The sequence below is a fragment of the Hevea brasiliensis genome, chromosome 5 (genome assembly GCF_030052815.1).
Source record: "Hevea brasiliensis isolate MT/VB/25A 57/8 chromosome 5, ASM3005281v1, whole genome shotgun sequence".
Taxonomy (NCBI): domain Eukaryota; kingdom Viridiplantae; phylum Streptophyta; class Magnoliopsida; order Malpighiales; family Euphorbiaceae; genus Hevea; species Hevea brasiliensis.
Window position 1 is genome coordinate 115,259,229 of NC_079497.1, and position 977 is coordinate 115,260,205.

The window sequence follows — 977 nt, forward strand, 5'->3', positions numbered from 1 at the left end:
ACTTCATCCACCGGACGCCCTGGCTTTCTTTTTAGTTTTCCAATCTTCTGTCCTTCATTCTTGCAGATGCAGATCATAGATGACTACGACATAACTCTTTTGACTTCGTCTCCATATTACGCTCAAGCAAACGGACAGGCAGAAGCTTCAAACAAGGTCCTGATCCGTATCCTGGAGAAAATGATTGAAGATAAGCCAAAAAGATGGGATGGCATCTGATGTTACCAGAAACTTTGTGGGCATACAGAACTTCTAAAAGGGATGCCACAAAGACAAGCCCTTATGCTCTTACCTATGGGCACGATGCCGTCTTGCCGATGGAGATTATGGTTCCTTCACTCAGAGTAGCTAGGCAACATGGCCTTACTCCAGATGATTACACTCAGGCCATGGTGATGGAACTTGAAGACCTGGATGAAACCAGGATGCAGGCCCTCAACCACATGGCTGCACAGAAGAAGAAGATAGCTAGGATCTACAATAATAGGGTCCGAAGACAAACCTTTCAAGAAGGAGACATAGTGTGGAAAACGGTGTTACCTGTCGGTGCCAAAAGTAGAGAGTTTGGCAAGTGGTCCCCGACCTGGGAAGGACCATTCCGGGTGCACAAAGTCCTCAGGGGAAACGCCTATTGGTTGTCGAGTCTCGCGGGAGAACTGCACAGAAGTACCATTAATGGGCGTTACCTGAAGAAGTATGTTCCCACTATGTGGGAAATGCGGGAACTACAGGAACCAGGAAGCACCTGAGGCCGACTCACGGCCTATGTTAGCCGACCCCACGGCTGTTCACTAGTTACCTGTAAAGTTACCTGTAACCAGTGGGACTCACCAATCTCACTTCCGCATTCTAAACTACTGTGCCACCACCAACAATTAGCAAACAATTGAATGATGTAATAGCTTATGCATACAAGCAATTATGTAAGCAATGATGTAAGCAAAGGCCGACCAACGGCCAAAATTTCCAAATATAAA

General features: G+C 46.6%; 1 protein-coding gene across 1 annotated transcript; it reads left to right on the forward strand.

Moving 5' to 3' along the window:
- The first annotated feature begins 218 nt into the window (after positions 1–218).
- LOC131180179 (uncharacterized) lies at positions 219–749 on the forward strand. Its single transcript, XM_058147808.1, has one exon. It carries the CDS (start codon positions 219–221, stop codon positions 747–749), a length of 531 nt encoding a protein of 176 aa, XP_058003791.1.
- The last annotated feature ends 228 nt before the right edge of the window (positions 750–977 follow it).

What these genes read in the sequence shown, in the direction of transcription:
- LOC131180179 (XM_058147808.1), top strand. Translation starts at nt 219, where the DNA reads ATGTTACCAGAAACTTTGTGGGCATACAGAACTTCTAAAAGGGATGCC.